At 32.1% G+C, this 18,363-nt stretch overlaps 1 protein-coding gene and 1 long non-coding RNA gene across 2 annotated transcripts in view; one reads left to right on the top strand and one right to left on the bottom strand.

Annotated features, from left to right (window-relative positions):
• The window catches only part of ctnnbl1 (catenin, beta like 1), a 59,952-nt gene extending 59,809 nt beyond the window's left edge, over positions 1–143 (bottom strand). The window contains exon 1 of the mRNA XM_051097383.1: positions 2–143. Coding sequence (XP_050953340.1) covers positions 2–31 — 30 coding nt within the window. The 5' untranslated portion in view covers positions 32–143. The remainder of the gene's footprint in view (position 1) is intronic.
• A 28-nt stretch (positions 144–171) lies between these two features.
• On the top strand, positions 172–18,128 carry LOC127155265 (uncharacterized). The gene is made up of 4 exons (XR_007825566.1): positions 172–320; positions 2,470–2,581; positions 10,056–10,180; positions 17,905–18,128. It is a non-coding gene; the product is annotated as an uncharacterized LOC127155265 (long non-coding RNA).
• The last annotated feature ends 235 nt before the right edge of the window (positions 18,129–18,363 follow it).

The raw sequence follows: 18,363 nt of genomic DNA, 5'->3' as shown, positions 1-18,363 counted from the left end.
CCTGATAATTCAGCAGCTCTCCCACATCCATGATGATTTCTTTGTGGTTTAATGCTTAAAAATACAGATTTGCGTATAAAAGTGTACGAGCACAACACGCTTACGAACAAACTTGATTTCTGTTCTTCGCGGGATTAACCGGCGCCTGTCGCCGGGGTGACGTCACTCAACAGCGACACCTGCAGCGGTGGAGACGCACTAACACTGCACACTACATAGACAACACGGACAGATAGTGCCTGTAACGATTATAATAGTATTGGGTTCCACAATTAAATAACTCATGGTTCACAATGAGACCGGAAACACGTATTAAGAAGGTAAACAAAGTCCGTTTGATTACTGTGTTGAAAGAGTTTTGATAAGCAGTAGCCAAAAAGTCTTTTGAATATCCATGTTTTTACCCTCTATCACTCTTGCACCAATCTATAGCAGTATTTCTGTCATTGTGTCTTGTGCTGTTTGGCTTATGCACACCTTGCTGCAGGTTTTTATCTGTTTCTTTACGAGATAAGCAAGTAAGCAGACAGCTTTAATTATTCACACATCAGAGATTGCACAGCAACACAGCTACATTTCCCTATAGCTTTATTCACACAAGATAGGAATGCTAGCACACTTCTTTAGCACACTGCGTAATATTTTTGTTATGAAACAGTATGCAATATGTAACAATAGATAAATGTTTTAGACATTTTCACATTATATTATTATTTTGCATATTTAGTTCAGTAAATGATGTTTGGTTAATTTATAGTTTAGTACATTTATTTACTTATTTATTTACTTGAAATAAAATAAACTTTACTTGTAAAAAAAAAAAAAATTATGTATATATAATTTATAAAATATAATAAAAAAAAATACTGAACACTATAAAGATAATTAAAAACGAAGAAAAATTACAAAAGCACTCAAAATTACTAAATTACTAAAAAAATTACTAAAACCTTAACTAAAATTAATATGAAAACAGAAAACATATTTAAAAAAAAACAAAAAACAAAAAAAAACAAATTCAAAATATTAATAAAAACTATAATAGTATCTTAGTGATACTGAAATGACCTAATAACTGAAATAACCCTGTTAAATTAATGATAATATATATTTGTATAAATTAATGAAACTAGATCATTTTAAAAAAGAAGAAAAACGGCAAAAGTACACAGCAAACTTCATCATTTTAAAATTAAAATGAAAACAGAAAATCTAAAAATAAAAACTAACTCAAAATATTAATAATAAAACTATAATAGTATAAATAACCTAGTAACTGAAATAACCCTGTTAAATTAATCCTAATATGTTGTATATAAATTAAAACTAGATAAATCTAAAAGAAGAAAAAAGGCAAAAGTACACAGCAGTTTATAACTTTAAAATTAAAATAAAAACAGAAAATCTAAAAATAAAAACTTAAAATATTAATAAAAAAATTATATTATCTCAGTGATAATAAAATGACTGAAACAACCCTATTAAATTAATCCTAATATATTTTTATATAAATTAATACTAGACAAATGTAAAAAAAAAGAAAGAAAAATGGCAAAAGTACACAACAAACTTTATAACTTTAACATTAAAATAAAAAAAGAAAATCTAAAAATAAAAACTAACTCAAAATATTAATTAAAAAAAACTATTATAGTATCTTAGTGATACTAAAGTAACCTAGTAACTGAAATAACCCTATTAAATTAAACCTAATATAGGTTTATATAAATTCAAACTAGACAAATCTTAAAAAAAAGAAAAATGACAAAAGCACACAACAAACTTTATCATTTTAAAATTAAAATGAAAACAGAAAATCAAAAATAAAAACTAACTCAAAATATTAATAATACAAAATATAATAGTACCTGAGTGATATTAACATAAACTGAAATAACCCTATTCAATTAATGCTAATATATTTTTATATAAAATAAAACTAGACAAATCTAAAAAAAAAAAAAAAAAAAGAAGAAGAAGAAGAAGAAAAAGAAAAGAAGAAAACCGGCAAAAGTACAAAACAAACTTTATAACTTTAAAATTAAAATAAAAACAAAATCTAAAAATAAAAACTAACTTAAAATATTATTAAAAAACTACAATAGTATCTCAGTGATACTAACTTAACTAAATGAACCCTGTTAAAATAACCCTAATATATTTAATATAGAATTAAAGAAAGCTATATATGCATATCAAAAAATAAGAAAAATGACAAAATTATACAACAAAATTACTAAAACTGTATTGTGTCTGAAAATAATGTATAATGCAACACAAGTAAATGTATTGCAAACTGAATGTTGTTTTTGTGTGTAATATGTTGTCCAGGCATTCAGGTTGCATGTTTCTGGTCTGTGGGTCTGTAGGCAGATTAATATTTACCGTATGTTTAAATAATGCAGAGCTGCTGCAGTGATTGAAAGGCCTCATTTGTGCATCTGTCTCTCTCATCTCTCTCGCTCTCAGGTCTGACCGCTGCTGTCCGGCCTGTTTTGCGTGTCACGGATGACTGGCTGTTGTGAGACTTGACAAGACAGAGGCACGATCGAGACAACACTCATAAATCCAGCACGAACAGGTGATTTTCCGCCTGCTCGCCGGCCGACCCGTGTGGAATATTCATCCTGTCATGAATCCGTACTGAAGGGCGGATCAGGGCTGCGTTTGAGAATATTATCTTACTTTTCTGCTGCCATCGCAGACGTATTTCATTCAACTGGAAACTGCTACCAATGCCTTTCAAATTCTGATTAAATTATGTTATTCTGATGGATGATATTTGTACAGTAGATGTCCAGGACACTACAAAATCATAAATTAGATAAAGAAAATGCATAAAGTTATGCTGCATAAAGAAAATGCATCATAATTTGAGGAGATATGTATATGACAATTAGGCACGTACATTTATGCAACATAAAACTATGAAATAAAACATAAAAACATAAATATATATATATATATATATATATATATATATATAAATTATAGATATATATTGTAATATATATTTTAAAAAGATAAGAAAAATGACAACAGCACATCAGTATTTTAATTGTAGTTAAAGTTTTAGTAATTTGATGTGCTGTTGTCATTTTTCTTAGCTTTTTAAAATATATATTACAATATATATCTATAATTTATATATATATATATATATATATATATATTTTATGTTTTTATGTTTTATTTCATAGTTTTATGTTGCATAAATGTACGTGCCTAATTGTATAGTATTTTAATTGTAGTTAAAATACTATAAGAAAATATTTTTAAAAAGTCAAAATGTATATAATTAAATATATAAAGTATATACATTTTTTAACTAAGAAAAATGACAAAAGAATGCAACAAAATTACTAAAACTTCTAAAATATAAAAACAGTTTCAAAATATATATAATTAAATGTAGAAAAAATGTAGAACTGTATTATCATTTATATATATATTTGAAAAAAAAAACTGAAAATTACAAATATATCTAATTCTATGTATATATAGAGAGAGAGAGAGAGAGAGAGAGAGAGAATTAATTAAATTAATTTAATTATTAATTAAATATGCAAATATATAACTAAAGTACAATTAGATACACACACACATATAATAAATAATGATATATATTTATATTTTGATATAAAAACTAAGAAAACTGACAAAAGTACACAAATTACAAAAACTTTAACCGAAATTTTATATATATATATATATAAAATATATAATAGATTAAGAAATAATTTTATTATTCAGAAATCATTTTTATCAAAATGACAAAAGAACTACACAAACATATAAATACTTTTAAATGAATATCAAACCAGATTTTTAAAATAAAATATTAGTAAAAATATTACTAAAACCTATACTATCACAATGATACCAAATTAATATTTATTATTTTCATTATTATTATTATTATGATTATTATTATTGTTATTATATATATGTATATATATATATATATCACCAATTATATATATAATTATGTATATATATGTCATGTTTTTATGCCATATGCTATATATAATATATAGATTTGCTATGAAAACATGCTACAAAAAATAACCATTATTATCCATTTCTGTAAGCAAAATATAATTTTTTATTTCTTTTATTTGATTTGGGGTGAAATATAAGCTGTAAACATGCTCTTGACAAGTATCAAGTCAAATGTGCGACATGAATATGTATGTGCACACATGAATATGCAAATGCAAGTTGTGCATATGCATTTAATTTGCTCCTCAAACCACATGACGTTCATTTTCCTTGGTTCGCGGTGAAGTTAATCGTTTAATATGCAGATTTACGTTATTGTTTCCACAGTAACGGATAGCGTGCATATTAATCAAGACTTCAGTAATGATGCAAATGCCAAACTTTTAATAAGCAAGAGCATTTAAAGGAACTAAAAAGAGCAAAAACGACTCAGAAATCATTGTATGACATCACAACCATGAGCTCATTAACATATCTGACCCAGAGAGGTCAAGTCTTAAAGGTACAGTGGCATGTTTAATAAACAGGATTTTTAGTCAGAAATTGCTATTGAGTTTCATTTGAATTAAATGTGAAATTTTGATGCAGAATGACTGAAATAGTATTTTCTTATAAAACATTATTCAGTATTTTAATTTAAACTTTAAAAATAATCATTTTTTTACACTGTATGATTGCTTTGCTTCACAAGAAACCTGACATTGTGTAGAAACTGACTGAAACCCTTTATTTTAGTGAAAAAACCATCTATATTTGAAAATCTGTGAATTATATCATACATAATGAATATATGTGCAATAAAAAATGATGCCAGAGACCTTTACATCACACATGGCTGTCAGACAACACCAGGCTTTATGCTTTCAACCTACATCCACCCGACTGATGCAGAAACGAGAGATCAGGAGCAAGACGAGGACTGATAAAGGCGAGCGGGAGGGAGGCAGAGAGCGATATTTGCATGTCACCTCCTGTTTTAGCCCGTCCAAATGAATGGTTACTATAGCAACATTTTCAGATGTGATTCTGTGAATCTGTGGCAGGTTTGACCCTGGAAAACTTACCTTAAAGAGTCTCGCATGCTGCGTCCTTGACAATAAAGATGCTCATGAGCAAAAAACATGATTTTTATGTTGTTTACCAGCTTGCAAATCACCATATGTTAATATCTCGGCCTACAAGGGCAGTTTTCGTGCTCTCTCTTTAGTAATGAATACACGTCTAACTACGTGTTCAATGAAAGCGCGCGGACACGTGATGAAGCCGGCGGACGTGCGGGTGTTTCTGGTGAAGCGGCGCAGATAAGGGGAAACAAGCAGAAGCTCTCAGCAGAGACACTCAGAGAGTAATGACTTTACACTGTAAAACTGAATATGAGACACAAACGTCTCACACTAACAGAGAGAAGCTGGAGTGAATGGTGCTGAAGACTGATGGAGGCGGTGAATCACACTGGGTTTGGGTGTTATAATGGGCCCTACTCAGAACACATGACATATTTAGATTGATGTGAGTGGAAATGAGATTATTAGGTCTTTATTCAGATTCAGCATTGCATTTAAAGAAAAAATAAGTGAAATTGATCTAAATGGTCAGATGTGATAAAAAACAAACAAATATATATATATGTATGTATGTATATATGTATGTAAATAATTTTTTATTTTTATATTTATTATATACTTTATTTACCTTTATCCTTAAATTTTATTTATACTTTCAAATTGTATTAAATTAAATGTGATAATAGCTAAAATTAACGATTAACTGAAAAATATAAAGTTTACATGTGGTTTTAAATATTTGTTATATATATAAAACCCTTATATATATATATATATATATATATATATATACATAAATCAATGTTACTTTTAAATGTTATCTTTTATATATATACATCTTTTAAAATGTTTATATCAAATTTTATGTACGTATATATATATATATATATATATATATATATATATATACATAATTAATGTTACTTTTAAATGTTATCTTTTATATATATACATCTTTTAAAATGTTTATATCAAATTTTATGTACATATATATATATATATATATATATACACATACATACATACATACATAATCAATGTTACTTTTAAATGTTATCTTTTATATATATCATTTTTTATAGTTTTATTTTCAGTTATAATGTGAAGCAAAACATATGTTGTATAAACAATATTACAAACATTTTTCTTCAATAACAAGAGAAAGACAGAAACAAAGAAAAAAAACAAAACAAAACAAAACAAAAAACAAAAACAAATCCAAAAATTTCAATTTTTTTTTCAAAATTTCATCTTTTATATATATCTTTATAAAATTTTATATACAATTTTATGTATACGCTGATATTCAAAAGTTTGGGATCAGTATGATTTTTAATATTTTTAATTTTTAATTGTACAAAAATACTGAAAAATATAATATTATGAAATATTATTTCAATTTAAAATAACTGTTTTTTATTTTCATATACTTTACAATTTAAGTCTTTACTATCACTTTTGATCGATTTCACACATCCTTGCTAAATAAAATTATTAATTTCTTTCAAAGGAAGAAAGAAAGAAAAAATGTACTGACCCCAAACTTTAAACAATAGTGTATATTGTTACAAAAATTTCTATTTTAAATAAATGCTGTTCTTTTTAATGTTTTATTCATTAAAGTTGTATTCATCTCGTGTCGCTGAAGGATCATGTGACACTAAAGACTGTGGGTAATGATGCTGAAAATTCAGCTTTGATCACAGGAATAAATTTTAATTTAAAGTATATTAAAATAGAAAAACACAATTTTAAATTGCAATAATATTTCACAATATTACTGTTTTTTACTGATCCTAAACATTTGAACGGCAGTGTATATCGCTATCTATCTTTCTACCTATATATATATATATATATATATATACACACACACTCAAAATTTTAATGTTGCATATGTTTGGCTTGTGATAACCATAGAAACTTTGCATTTGGAAATATTTTGGAATACTGGAAACCTCTTCAATTCATCTCATGAATTGATGTTTTGTGAGTGTAACTCTCTAACATTGATTGACATTTTGAGTTATTAGAAGGGTATATGGCTGAATGCTTCTGAACTACATGACTGAGGGCGTGTGTGTTTGTGTGTGTGTGTGTGTGTGTGTCAGTCTCAGCTCGGCGGGCGCGGGAACGAGGTGACGGCGTCTAATTGAAACAGGTGTGAGAGGTCAGAGGGGGTGCGGTGTTAACATCTGCTCAGGGGGCGGAGCCAATTAGCCTCCGCACAGCACGAAAACACAAACCCCACAGACAGAGCAGCTCAAAGGGGCTCGTTCCAATCGCCCCGCCTCACAATCTGCAACTACTGCAGGCACTGCGCAGTAGTGAGGTCACCGCAAGGGCACTGGGAACAGTGCTGTTATTGTTAATAAAAACAGAACTATTACGTACAGAAATATTAGATGGAAAACTTAAACTTGAAAAACTTAAACTTAATGGAGAAGTCCACTTCCAAAACAAAGATTCACATATAATGTACTCACCCCCTTGTCATCCAAGAAGTTCATGTCTTTCTTTCTTCAGCTGCAAAGAAATGATGCTTTTTTGAGGAAAACATTTCAGCATTTTTCTCCATATAATGGACGGATATGGTGCCCTGAGTTTGAACTTCCAAAATGCAGTTTAAATGCAGCTTCAAACAATCCCAAATGCGGATGTAAACAATCCCAGCCGAGGAAGAAGGGTCTTATCTAGTGAAACGATCGGTTTTATTTTATTAAAAAATACAGTTTAAATACTTTTTAATCTCAAATGCTTGTCTTGTCTTGCTTTCCCTGATCTCTGTGTATTCTGACTCAAGACAGTTATGTCAAAAAACTCCAATCGTATTTTCTCCCTCAACTTTAAAAATCATTTCAAAATCATCCTACATCACTGCAGAAGTACCGACCCAGTCTTTGCAAAGTGAACATGCAAAGAAAATCAAACACCCTTAAAGGGGTTATCGGATGCCCATTTTCCACAAGTTGATATGATTCTTTAGGGTCTTAATGAAAAGTCTATAATATACTTTGATTAAAAATCCTCAATGTTTGTGTCAAACAACACCCTTTTTACCTTGCCAAAATCAGCTCTGCAAAAATCATCCTGATCTGGTCGAGGTTGCTTTAAATGTTAATGAGCCCTGATCGCCCCGCCCCTCTCTTCTCTCTGTGGAGTGACAAGCCTGTTTACTTTAGCCACATTTAGCCGTGTTTAGCCATTAAACTTGCTAATTAGCACGTTATTAGGAAAGGTGATTGCAGAGATTCATTAAAAAAAAAACTTATACTCACTTCTGCTGTAAGTGAAGCTGGATCACGAATGATTTGCGCGAACATAGACACATATATGTAGATCGGGAGCCGCATTCCCTTCACAAACAAATGTAATCTACTGCATCTTCAGCGGCTCAGATGTTGGGAGTAAATGACGACAACTATGTTCATTATTACATCCAGCAACACAACACCTCAATCGAGATATTCTTGTCTAACTTACATCCCTGATCCGGCATCAAAACAATGGAGGTCGGACTGTTACAGCTGATCTGAGGTAAAACGCTCATGTCAATCAACTATCATGGGAGCAGCCTCCGTGGGTGACACATCTGAGAACAGCTCGATTTGAAAAAGGGGATATTATTTTTACAGATTTATTAAAAACCACTACATGGATTTTTTTTATCATTAAAGGGTAGATGTGTACATACACTGCCAACACACATTAATGTTCAAACAACATGAAAAAGTGAACTTTGCATCCGATGACGTCTTTAACAAAAAAGGTAAAACAGCGATATAGGGCGATTTTGAAGTTGAGGGAGAACATGAGATGAGAGTTTTTCGACATACCCTAACTGTCATGAACCAGGAACAAAACAGAGTTCAGGCAGAGTAAGACAAGACGAGTGTTTGACATTAAAAAGTATATAAATTGTATTATTTTTATGAAAATAACCAATCGTTTTGCTAGATAAGACCATTCTTTCTCAGCTGGGATTTGGGATTGTTTGAAGCCGCATTTAAACTGCATTTTGGAAGTTCAAACTCGGGGCACCATATCAGTCCATTATATGGAGAAAAATGCTGAAATGTTTTCCTCAAAAAACAATTTCTTTACGACTGAAGAAAGAAAGACATGAACATCTTGGATGACAAGGGGGTGAGGAAATTATTTGTAAATTGTTGTTCTGGAAGTGGACTTCTCCTTTAATCAGAAATTGTTTGATTTTTCTCAACTAAATGTCAGAATAACTTTAGTAATATTTCCAGATAAACACTTACTGGACTGAAGCAACTTGGCTTTACTTGATTCTCCATGAATCATTTTGCAGAAAAATCAGTGAGTCTCAAAACTGATCATCATTATTTGTTCATCTCTCAATCATCATTGCATTGCATTATATGTTTGGATCATTTCAATCTCATCTTACTATGACACATTATTGGAGGTACAGAGCCACCACTGATATTTAGATCATTTTATGTCAGTATCTGCTATGTTGATATAAAGGTCTCATTGATTTACATCACAAGCATCAGAATTAAAACAGAATAAAACTGAGCTGGTTTTTCCTGCATATTCTCAGACTATATGAGCCATTAAAGCCTAATGGATCAAATATGACACTAAACAAAAAACACATTAGATATTTTGTTAAAAGATTTAATAAACTGCTCCATTCCATGGCTTTTTGCTTTACAATTTTCTCAGAGTAACAGCTCAAGAAAAGCAAAACTTAGTGAAAACTTTGAGCGTTTGAATTGATGCAGGTCAGAGCAGACATTAATCAGAGTCTCTCTCTCACAACCACATGCTGATTTACCTGATCTGCCAATCTCTCCAACCTATTTATCAATACTTAACCGAGGAGAGACGCCGTCATTTCACAGGTCAATTCACTCTAATTATGGCGTGGCGATTTAATCTGCCTTTAAACAGCCAGACAGACACTTTAGAAAAATTTCATTAACCTCCCAATTTTCAATCTCTTCTCTTTATTAGACGGGGCATCCTGCTACCGCTGGAACGTTGATGAACAAAAGTGATTTAGATCAGACAGACCGAGGGAAAACAACAGACAGAGACCAGGTTTCAAAACTGGCCTATCCAGACAGCATTTTTAAGAGGTGAGCGGAATCATGAAGATACCTTTAGAAAAGTAGCACTGCATGTTTTCTTATGAGAATGCAATCCCAATATTTATGTGTGGTGCATTATTTGTACTTTTTTAGAAGCCATTTTGGTCTTAATGCATTTATTAAATCTTGCGATTTTTGTTGGTAGGCTCCAAGGGACATGCAGGTAATCAGGTATATGATTGTAATGTGAAATCTGTTTAATTTAAAGTGATTTGGTAGTGATTTCTTCTCCACTGGCACATCAATCCTGATGTCAAAGTCACGTGACGGGTCAGGAGAGCCACAACGGTAATTCTTAAGTTCAGAAAAGTAAGCGATTTTGCATTTGACTGTGTCAAACCTGATAAGCGCGACCTGACTCTTCATCGCGCTGCTGCGCTTGTCGGATTTTTAATTGAATTTCCAGTGGAAGTCTTATCGGATGTTCATATACCGGATTACTGGCGTGACCCTTGGAGCCTGACAGCAAAAATAACAAGTTTGATCACTTGGAAAACTTAAGCAATAATGATAGCGATTCTTGACTCCGTTTTATGTTCTTATAACTTTGTATTTGTATTATACAGTTATGTATTTATAAATTAATAAAAAAAGCATGCAGTGTTAGGAGCTCATTAGTATGAACTATTATCTATTGTAATAGTAATGCAATATAAAAATAAAACATGATTTGGTGCATAAAGCTCATAACTAAAACCATTAAAAACATTACTGTAACTTAAAATTAAATAAATGTGAACTGAAATTAAATAAAATATTTCTTATTATTAAACTTCTTCTTCTTCTTCTGAGACTACATCTGTCGACACTAACTCCTCCTAGAGTTTTAACTCTACAAACTCCAAACTCAGCCCAGATCTTCAAACTGATGTGACTTGAGTGTGCCATATCTTTTCTAACTGATCGGACTTACGATTTTCCTAAAAATGACAATTAAAACTGGAAAAAATCCCATAGACTTACATTGACGAAATGTTCAAATGAGCAACACTATTTAAACTCCAACTGTCAAAACTCCCAGAATCCCTTGAGATTCAATCAAACTTCCCTTCTATGTACTGTATTTCTAATCCATTTAAACTTATTCAAACTCATCTATCTATCTATGCCTAGCAACCAGAATCATGCTATCAACTTGCTAATCATGCTAGAAACATGCCAACAACTTAATCATGCTAAAAACATGCTAGCAACATGCTGATCATGTTAACAACATGCTAGCAACATGCTAACAACTGGCTAATCATGCTAGAAACATGCTAGCAACATGCTAATCATGCTAGAAACATGTTAGTAACTTGCTAGTAACATGTTAATCATGCTAGAAACATACTAGTAACTTGCTATACAATCACTGACAAAATGCTAGTAACTTGCTAATCATGCTAGAAACATGCTAATCATGCTAAAAACATGTTAGTAACTTGCTAGTAGCATGCTAATCATGCTAGAAACATACTATTAACTTGCTATACATGTTAGAATCAGACAAAATGCTAGTAACTTGCTAATCATGCTAACAACATGCTAGTAATATGCTAATCATGCTAGAAACATGTTAGTAACTTGCTTATCATGCTAAATTCATGCTAACAGGCCAGTAACATGCTAATCATGCTAGAAACATGCTAGCAACGTTAATCATGCTAGAAACATGTTAGTAACTTGCTAGTAGCATGCTAATCATGCTAGAAACATACTAGTAACTTGCTAAACATGTTAGAATCACTGACAAAATGCTAGTAACTTGCTAATCATGCTAACAACATGCTAGTAATATGCTAAGTAAGTAACTTGCTTATCGTGCTAAATTCATGCTAACAAGCTAGTAACATGTTAATCATGCTAGGATCATTATGCTAGCAATATGCTAGTAACTTGCTAATCATGATAACAGCATGCTAGTAATATGCTAATCATGCTAGTAATTTGCTAGTCATGTTAGAATCATACTAACAACATGCTAGTAACTTGCTAATCATGTTAACAACATGCTAGTAATATGCTAATCATGCTAGTAATTTGCTAGTCATGTTAGAATCATACTAACAACATGCTAGTAACTTGCTAATCATGCTAGAAACATGCTAGCAACATGTTAATCATGCTAGAAACATGCTAGTAACTTGCTATACATGTTAGAATCACACTGACAAAATGTTAGGAACTTGCTAATCATGCAAGAATAATGCTAACATGCTAGTAACTTGCTAATCATGTTAACAAGATGCTAGTAATATGCTAATCATGCTAGTAACTTGCTAGTCATGTTAGAATCATACTAACAACATGCTAGTAACTTGCTAATCATGCTAAAAACATGTTAGCAGCTTGCTAATCATGCTAGAAACATGCTAGCAACATGCTAATCATGCTAGAAACATGTTAGTGACGTGCTAGTAACATGCTAATCATGCAATAACTTGCTATAGAATCACACTGACAAAATGCTAGTAACTTGCTAATAATGCTAACAACATGTTAGTAATATGCTAATCATGCTAGAAACATGCTAGTAACTTGTCTATCATGCTAAATTCATGCTAACAAGCTAATAACATGTTAATCATGCTAGGATCATTATGCTAGCAATATGCTAGTAACTTGCTAATCATGCTAACAGCATGCTAGTAATATGCTAATCATGCTAGTATCTTGCTAGTCATGTTAGAATCATACTAACAACATGCTAGTAACTTGCTAATCATGCTAGAAACATGCTAGTAGCATGTTAGTAACTTGCTCTATCTATTCTTTAAAACTACTTCAAACTGAAAACTTCTAGCTTTTAAAACTTTCAAAACTTTTTAAAATTTAAACCATTATAAATATTATATAAATACTACTAAAATATAATATGCATACTACATCAACAAAAATGACTTCACAAGCTGTTAATTGGAAAATCTGCCATAATTTATTACTTAATTAAAGGGCAGCCACCAGTAGCACATATGACTTATCAGTAATTCTTTACAATAAGGTGTCATTCATTAACATTAGTTAATGTATTAACTAACATTAACAAACAATGAACAATACAGTTATTACATTATTCATTCATCTTTGTTCATGTTAGCTAATAAAAATCCATCATTCATTGTTTGTTCACATTAATTCACAGTGCATTAAATCATGTTAACAAACACAACTTGTGATTTTAATATTGCGTTAGTAAATGATGAATTTAACATTAAGATTAATAAATGCTGTAAAAGTATTGTTCTTCAACAGGTTCTGGATGGGTAATTCATTAAGCAAAGTATATAAAGTAATAAAAAAGACCATAGTAAACCATGGAAAGCTTTAACACTTTAGGAATAATGCAAGTGAAGTATACTAGTCGACATGTCGAGTTATTTGTTGTCTGCTTTATATTCAGCACTTTCACTTCTTTTTCCTCCCTTGAATTAGTTTCTTTATCACACAGCAGGAAACACTGTGTTTTGCGGATTACTGTTATCAGAAACACGCCAACGGCCCCTCATTCATATTTAAAGCACATGCTAGTCACTTCTCACGTTTATCTGCGACCGTTAGCGCCGGTTCGCACTATTCTTGTGTTATTGTTTTTATTGCTCGTCTACATCTGCAGTACATTCACAGCTCAACAGGCGCTCGGGGGGCCGCGCAATTCACCGGCGTGCAATTATGATTTTGTTCACAGCTACCTTCGCCGTTTTACAGCTTGTTATTATGCGTCGGCCTTTTCTTCTTTTCTCTTCCACTGTCTCTCCGCGGTTAGTGACACTGCGTAAAGTGAAACGTAGCATGAAAATGTCATTAATATGTAAATGAGAGCAGTGTGTGAAGTCTGGTTTGAAGTCGTTAAGGGCCGCACCAGTCCCGTTTGAGCTGACACATTAAATCATAGGTGTTCGTCGGCGACTCTTAATTACAGCAGGTGTGCCGCGCAAACACAAATTACATATCTGTGGGGATAAACGTTTAATTGCGGGACAAAACTGAACATGAAACGAAGATGCGAAGGAGTATAAAAGGGGGATGTTTAACACCTAAAGGAACACCAAAATGAAAACTGGCTAAAGATTTACTCACCCTCAGGCCATTCAAGGTGGAGATGAATTTGTTTCTTCATCAGATTTGGAGAAACGCAGCATTACATCACTTGCTCACCAATGGATGTGAATGGGTGCCGTCAGAATGAGAGTCCAAACAGATGATAAAAACATCACAATAAACCACAAGTAATCCACACCACTCCAGTCAATCGATTAACATTTTGTAAAATCATAACCTGCCCATTTGTAAAAAACAAATACATCATTAAAACATTTTTAACTTTAAACCATTGCTTCTGGCCAAACTATCCATAATCTATAATAACTCTTCCTCCAGAGCTGTTTTGACTTGTAAATAGTGATCTGTGCAAATTCCTTTCCTGATTCAGATAAGATGACTTTTTCACTGAAGAAAGTAATATTACAGATTATGGACTTTTGTGAAAAGTTTTTTTTAGCTGGAAGCAAACATTTGAGGTGAAAAACACCTTAATGATGGATCTGTTTCTTACAAACACATAGTTTTTGGTTGGTTATGCGATTTAAAGTCCCAATATGAACCAAACGATTCTTGATTCGGTCCCTACTAAATAAAAACTAACATGCATTTTGTATGATCCCTCTTATTTTGGTAAAATAATAATTTGCAGATTCTGAAAGGTGAAGAAAATATCGATCGCTACTTAAGTTTCACACAACTTTAAAAACTGAAAAAGCCATCTGTTTCACAGACTTATATCTTAAACACACATCTCTTAAAACTTCATGTCTATCTATATCCTCCGTCTCTGTTTTAGGTCCATCTGTTGTTTAAGCGTGTTGGCTTGTACAGTGAATCATCTCATGCGCCGCCGTTAAACTGTGATAATATTTCACCCCTGATGAATTCACAGAATTCCTCATCTCGGAACCACTGAGGACGGCGTGATGAAATTATTTTCTCTCTCAGTGCTTTTCCATTTGCTCCGAGATAAATTGCGCGTGTGTACGTGAGCGCGAGAAGGCTACATTTCTCCACAGATCCACATGGCTATTTCTGATTGCCTGGCGGAGGCCAGACGCAGAGAAAGAAACCAATTCGGTTCTTATTAGCAAACAACCTTTCCACAACATTATAAAATCAATATATATTAAGCTATTCCATTATCTGGGCTTTTTTTTCATTACCGTGGAAAACAAATCTCCAGAACAGGTATCAAAACGAGTTCCTTGTTCCGTTTCGGCACGGCGGAATCCGTCGGTCGTGGGGAAGATTGAAAATTCCACGGTGATGTAATGCAGCGCCAGCCATTTGACCTCTGCATTGGGTCAGCTGTTTGGCGGGAATGAGGTTGCCATGGTCACTGAGTGGATTCTGGCGGTAAACAACAATCTGTTGTTTTGCTCTTTCTTGCGGTGGCAGAGACTGAACCCAGATTATCTGTCTAACACCATCATGAAGCCTCGATAATCACTCGCAAATCACTTTAAAGACCCTGTGAAATCAAACGAGCTTTATGCCGTTTAGTGCTGCTCTGTGTCTGTCAGCTTTGAGCTTGTCTACATTCAAAAAAGTGATTTTTACTGCTTACTGTTCATTTTTGTTAATTATAATGCAATGATTTTACTTCATCTCACTATTTCTTTGCATTTAATCAATGCAATTTGCAATGCATAAACACATTTCAGCTCAACAAAGAAGCTCTCTAGAATGAGAATGAGTCCACTAACCACTAATAATTAATAAATAAATTAATAAAGTCAAAAATAATAAACAAGGCTGGACAATGAATCAAACTAAAATGGTAATCAAGATCTTGTGCAGTTATCAGGGCTATATTATAGTTAATTCAAACTGAAACTTAAACCATAAAAAATGTGTTAACTGAAATAAAATAAAGAATAACTGAAAAAAAGATAAAATGTATTATTTTCATTTAGCTTAACTTATTCTAAAATAACTAAAACTGAAATAAAATGTATAAAAACTATAATTCTATATTTAAAAATATTTTTTTAATAATGACAAAAACAACAAAATTATTGAAACTCTTATAAAACTCTTATAAAACTCTTATAATTATTGAAACTCTAATAAAAATTAAAATAAAAACAGAAATGATAAAAATAAACACTGATTTAAAACATTAATGAAACTATAAATAAACAGTCTCTCAATCATACTAAAATAACACTGGCAATTAAAGGCAGCACATTTAAATAATTATTTTACACAACAAATTGCGAATCATTTGATTCAAATCTAACCTGGAGCGCATATAGCAAATCTTTTTGTACAAAACGTGGCTTCGGGGTGTATCGTGAATCGTTTGATTCAAATCAGGACTTCGAGTCGCATATCGCGAATCATTTGATTCAAACTGGGACTTGGAGCGCATATAGCGAATCTTTTTTTATTCAAAACGGGGCTTCGGGCGTATCACGAATCATTGATTCAGATCGGGACTTTGAATCGTACATCACGAATCATTTGATTCAAGTCTGGATTTGGAGCATGTATAGCGAATCTTTTTTTTTTAAAACGTGACTTCTGAGCATGAATCATTTGATTCAGACTGGGACTTGGGGCCGCGTATCACAAATCATTTGACCACAGAAATATTAATAAAAGCTCTTCATTATACAAGTTTAATGAAAATATTAAAAGTTTAAAATAGATCATTTAACTTACAAAAACATATTCATGTAGTACATTTAATATCAAAGAATTCTACACTTATTTAAATGAACTTTTTTCGCAAAAAAAATGTGTAGTTTTCCCACAGATGTAGCAGAAAACATCTGGCTCATGTTTGAATTTTCTTCTGTCTATATAGACTGCTGTTGCTTGTCTTAATACACCACAGTGAACACCTTCAGGACAGTATAAGTGTGTAAATAGGGATGCAGTGTTAATCTGTTTGTGCCAATAAAGGGATGCACTCACTGATCTGTGAACAGCTCATGTTTCTTCCTGTCAGATGCTGATTGCTTTTTGTGTCTGAAGGCCATCTGATTTCAGATCAGGCTCTTTATTCCTTGACTTGATGTTGTTTGGAGCTGCGCTGTGTCTGTAGTATTCCAGCATGCTGTTTTCACAGCGGCCCCTACAGGACAAACACAAACACAACATGAGTCAGTCAAACAGCAGGAGCTCAGTAGAAGGTTAAAACACTTCAAGAGAGGACCTTCAATTTTAGTAGCTTTATTAAAGATGAGTGATAGGCCGTCCTCTAAATCTGTCTCACATTATATATGAGAGGTCACATTTCCACATCTAACATCTACTGATAAGCATCTGAAATATTGAAAGACCTGTGACTCATATCTGATGACTTTGTGTCAGCTGTTTGAAGATCAAATGTTCTTGTGATTAAAAAATCTTGTTATACATACAGGATTTTTTTACCCGAAAAAAGTGAAATATTATTAGCATTTAAAATAACTATTTTCTATGTGAATACCTTGTAAAATGTAATTTATTTCTGTGATCAAAGCTGAATTTTCAGCATCATTACTCCAGACTTCAGTGTCACATGATCCTTCAGAAATCATTCTAATACTTCAGGAACCTTATTTTTTAAGAGTCAGTATGAGAGATTGTAACTTTTTCCCCTTTTTAAATCAAATGATGAGTTCTACAAAAAATATTGAGCTCATATCTTTGATGCTGCAGGACTAAGATGCCTGAATGTTCATTATTAAACGCAGATGATTCATCAGAGATCAGAGAGCCCGGTGAAGTGCCCATGCTGCTTGAGAAGCAGGTGGAGTGTCTAAATAAGGACGGCATGCTGAAGATGGACACCATCATACAGCAGGTTCAGGCAAAACCATCCGTCATCAAGTTTGATGATGACGATCACATCTACATCTATGGTGTGGCTGGATCATAAGTTTCTTCTCAGACTTTCATCTTCATCAAAGCATTTTCACTGGAATGAAAGCTGTTTTCAGTCTGTTTTCTCTTTCTAATAAATGTATGTTATATAGAAAGCTTCTCTTCATGCATTTGGGAATAAAATAAGTCTGTTTTGTTGGTTCTCATGAGCTACTGTCTTTATATTTTATACTGTGAGTTCTAGTCTCTTTTTTGCTTGTTTGCCGTTTCATCTGCTTGTATGGTATAGTGCCTTTCTCTTCTTTCTCTCTAAGATATTTGTGACTTGT

The sequence above is a fragment of the Labeo rohita genome, chromosome 23 (genome assembly GCF_022985175.1).
Source record: "Labeo rohita strain BAU-BD-2019 chromosome 23, IGBB_LRoh.1.0, whole genome shotgun sequence".
NCBI lineage: Eukaryota > Metazoa > Chordata > Actinopteri > Cypriniformes > Cyprinidae > Labeo > Labeo rohita.
The sequence above is the reverse complement of the archived record's forward strand: the minus strand, read 5'-3'. Positions and strand labels throughout refer to the sequence as shown.